The following is a 3,079-nucleotide window of genomic DNA, read 5'->3' on the forward strand; positions in this document are numbered from 1 at the left end:
TAGGGAGTATGCCATCAAGTGGAGGGAGCAAGCGGCTAGAGTTAAGCCACCCATGGATAACCACGAGTTGATCACTGTTTTTCTGGAGGCTCAAGAGCCTGATTACTTTCAGAACATGATGTCCGCGATGGGTAGACCTTTTGCAGAAGCAATCAAAATAGTGGAGATGGTCGAAAATGGCCTCAAGACTGGCAGAATTGTAAGTCAAGCTGCTCTCAAAGCCACCACCCAAGCTATCCAAAATGGGTCGGGAGGTTTGGCAAACAGAAAGAAGAGAGATGAAGGGTCCATGATGGCTTCGGGATCTAGGGAGTTTCAAAGAGGGGCATCGCACCCTTATGTGCAAGTTCAGCAGGGGCAATCCAGCTACCCTCAACATTATTATCCCCCGCCGATTCCTCAATACTCTGTGGGCCCACCACAATATACAGTGTTCAATGCTCAATCATATGCTCGGCCTCCCAATCAGCAGGTATGGGCACCAGCTCCGAGGGCCCCCCGACCTCAGCAGCAAAATTTTCGGGCACCTTACAATGCTCGTCCCAGGCAGGATTATGGTCGAGAGCAGAGGCCAGTAGAAAAATTCACTCCATTGGCTGAATCATATTCTAGTCTATTCCAGAAGCTGAAGCAAATGGGCGTAATTGGACCCATCGCTCCCCACCATATGCATCCCGATTCGCATGGATTTCAAGCAAATGCTAGATGTGAATATCATTCCGGTGCCCCAGGGCATAGCACTGATGACTGTTGGACTCTGAAAAGAGCCATAGAGAGACTCATTTCCGAAAAACTGATTGTAGTGACGAATGGCGAGGACCCTCCTAACGTGACAAATAATCCGTTGCCAGCACACAATGATGTTCATTTTGTTGGAATGATTGGCCGAGACCAAGAATACAAGCCGGTCGGTCGAGCAGAAATGACAGTGAGTGCAATTCAAGAAGGAGCAGGTCTGGAAGTAAGTCCTAGCCGAGACGTGCCATTGATTGTTAAAGGCGCCCAGAACTCAAATAAGGCAACTTTATTTGTTCCAAAGATCTCAAGGTTGGAAGTTCACTCTAGTGTTCCAAGCCCAAGGTTATATGTACTTGGAGGCCATCCCGACAAAAGGGAGAAGCAGGGAGGTACGAAAGGTATAACAGAGCCGATCGTAATCAAACCTGCCATGCAACTCCCTGTAAACAACACAAAAACCACTCCTTGGAACTACAACAAAACGGTGATGACCTACAAAGGCAAGGAAATCATAGAGGAAGTGGGGGAAACTGGAGGTTTTACTCGATCAGGGAGATGTTACTCTCCAGAAGAGTTGAGGAAGGCCAAGCAAATTAGAGAAGGCCATTTGCCAATAAAGAAGCCAGTCGCTGAAGCAGATGCGGAAGAGTTTTTGAAAAAGATGAAAGTTCAGGATTACTCAATCATTGATCAACTAAGAAAGACTCCCGCTCAAATCTCTCTACTATCTCTTCTCCTACATTCCAAAGAGCATGCCCGTGTACTAATCAAGGTCCTGAACGAGGCACATATCTCAGAGGAAACCACAGTGAATCAGTTAGAGAAGATGGCCAACAGATTTTTTGAGGTGAACAGAATCTCCTTTACTGATGATGAACTTCCCGAGGAGGGAGCCGGGCACAATAGGGCTTTGAACTTGATGGTCAAATGTGAGGGTCATTATGTAAAGCGAGTCATGGTTGATGGAGGCTCAAGTGTAGATGTATGCCCTCTCTCTACCTTGCAAAGCATGAAGATCGATACAGACAGAATCCGACCCAGCAATGTTCGCATCTAGGCTTTTGATGGCTCAGCAAGAGATACCATTGGGGAGATCAACCTCACCATGACGATTGGGCCAGTTGACTTTGAGATTGTCTTCCAAATAGTGGACATGGCCAATTCTTATAAATTTCTTCTTGGAAGGCCATGGATCCATACGGTCCGAGCTGTGCCATTCACCTTGCATCAGATGCTCAAATTCGAACATGACGGGTAAGAAATTATTGTTCATGGAGAAGACGAGTCTTCCATTTATAAAGACCCGTTAATCCCCTGTATTGAGACCAAGGAAGGGTCTGAGTCCATTATGTATCAAGCTTTTGAAGTGGTTGTTGTGGATCATGTCGAGGAAGGAAAGCCCATTCTGCATCCTCGTCTTTCCGCCACATCTGTAATGGTGGCTGCGGTTATGATGAGACAAGGTTATGAGCCAGGAAAAGGTTTGGGGGCATCATTGCAAGGAATTTCGGAGCCTATTTCTCCGTTCGATAACCATGGTACTTTTGGCTTAGGCTTCAGGCCAACACAAGCAGACGAAAACAAAGCCAAACACCGCAAAAACCATGGATGGGTCTTGCAACAGCCTATCCCTCATATTTTCTACACTTTTGTCAAGCCATGACTCCGAGAGGGGCAAAATTCCTCGGCGCATGCAAATATTGATGAAATTTGCCATGGCCTCAGCGCCATGTTTTCTGAAGTGAATATGATCCAGGCTGGTGAAGGCACTAGTCGTACTGATATGCAACTAATTGACCCAGACACCATGCTCACCAACTGGGAAGCAACTCCTCTCCCCACAAGAAAGGAGTCTGGTTTTGTTAATGCCGGCTTTAATAACATGACATGCATGCGGAATTCACGCCCAGATCTTAAAAAGCTATCTAATATCGAAATAATGCATCAAGAGGTTGAATATGAGGAAGATGAGGTTGTTGAGGAAATAAAAAGAGAGTTGGAACAATTTGAAAACAAGCTTAAGCCAAACCTCAATGAAACTGAGCCGATTAATATCGGATGTCCTGAAGAAGTTAGGGAAACGAAGATAAGCATTCACACTGAACAAAAAACCAGAGATGCCTTGATTAAACTTTTATTTGAATACAGATATGTGTTTGCTTGGTCTTACGATGATATGCCGGGTTTAAGTGCTGATCTGGCGGTTCATAAGCTTCCTACGTATCCTGGTTTTCCACCAGTCGAACAAAAGCAACGAAAATTTAAAATAGACATGAGTGACAAATTCAAAGAGGAAATAATGAAGCAACTAAGCGCCAATGTGGTCAGATTTGTCCGATAC

The 3,079-nt window shown here is 45.4% G+C and overlaps 1 protein-coding gene across 1 annotated transcript; it reads left to right on the forward strand.

The window, feature by feature from the left end:
* Positions 1-127: 127 nt before the first annotated feature.
* LOC109222097 lies at positions 128-1,795 on the forward strand. Its single transcript, XM_019386500.1, has one exon. The coding sequence runs from the start codon at positions 128-130 to the stop codon at positions 1,793-1,795; it is 1,668 nt and encodes a 555-aa protein (XP_019242045.1).
* Positions 1,796-3,079: the final 1,284 nt, after the last annotated feature.

This window comes from Nicotiana attenuata, unplaced genomic scaffold, assembly GCF_001879085.1.
Source record: "Nicotiana attenuata strain UT unplaced genomic scaffold, NIATTr2, whole genome shotgun sequence".
Taxonomy (NCBI): Eukaryota; Viridiplantae; Streptophyta; class Magnoliopsida; order Solanales; family Solanaceae; genus Nicotiana; species Nicotiana attenuata.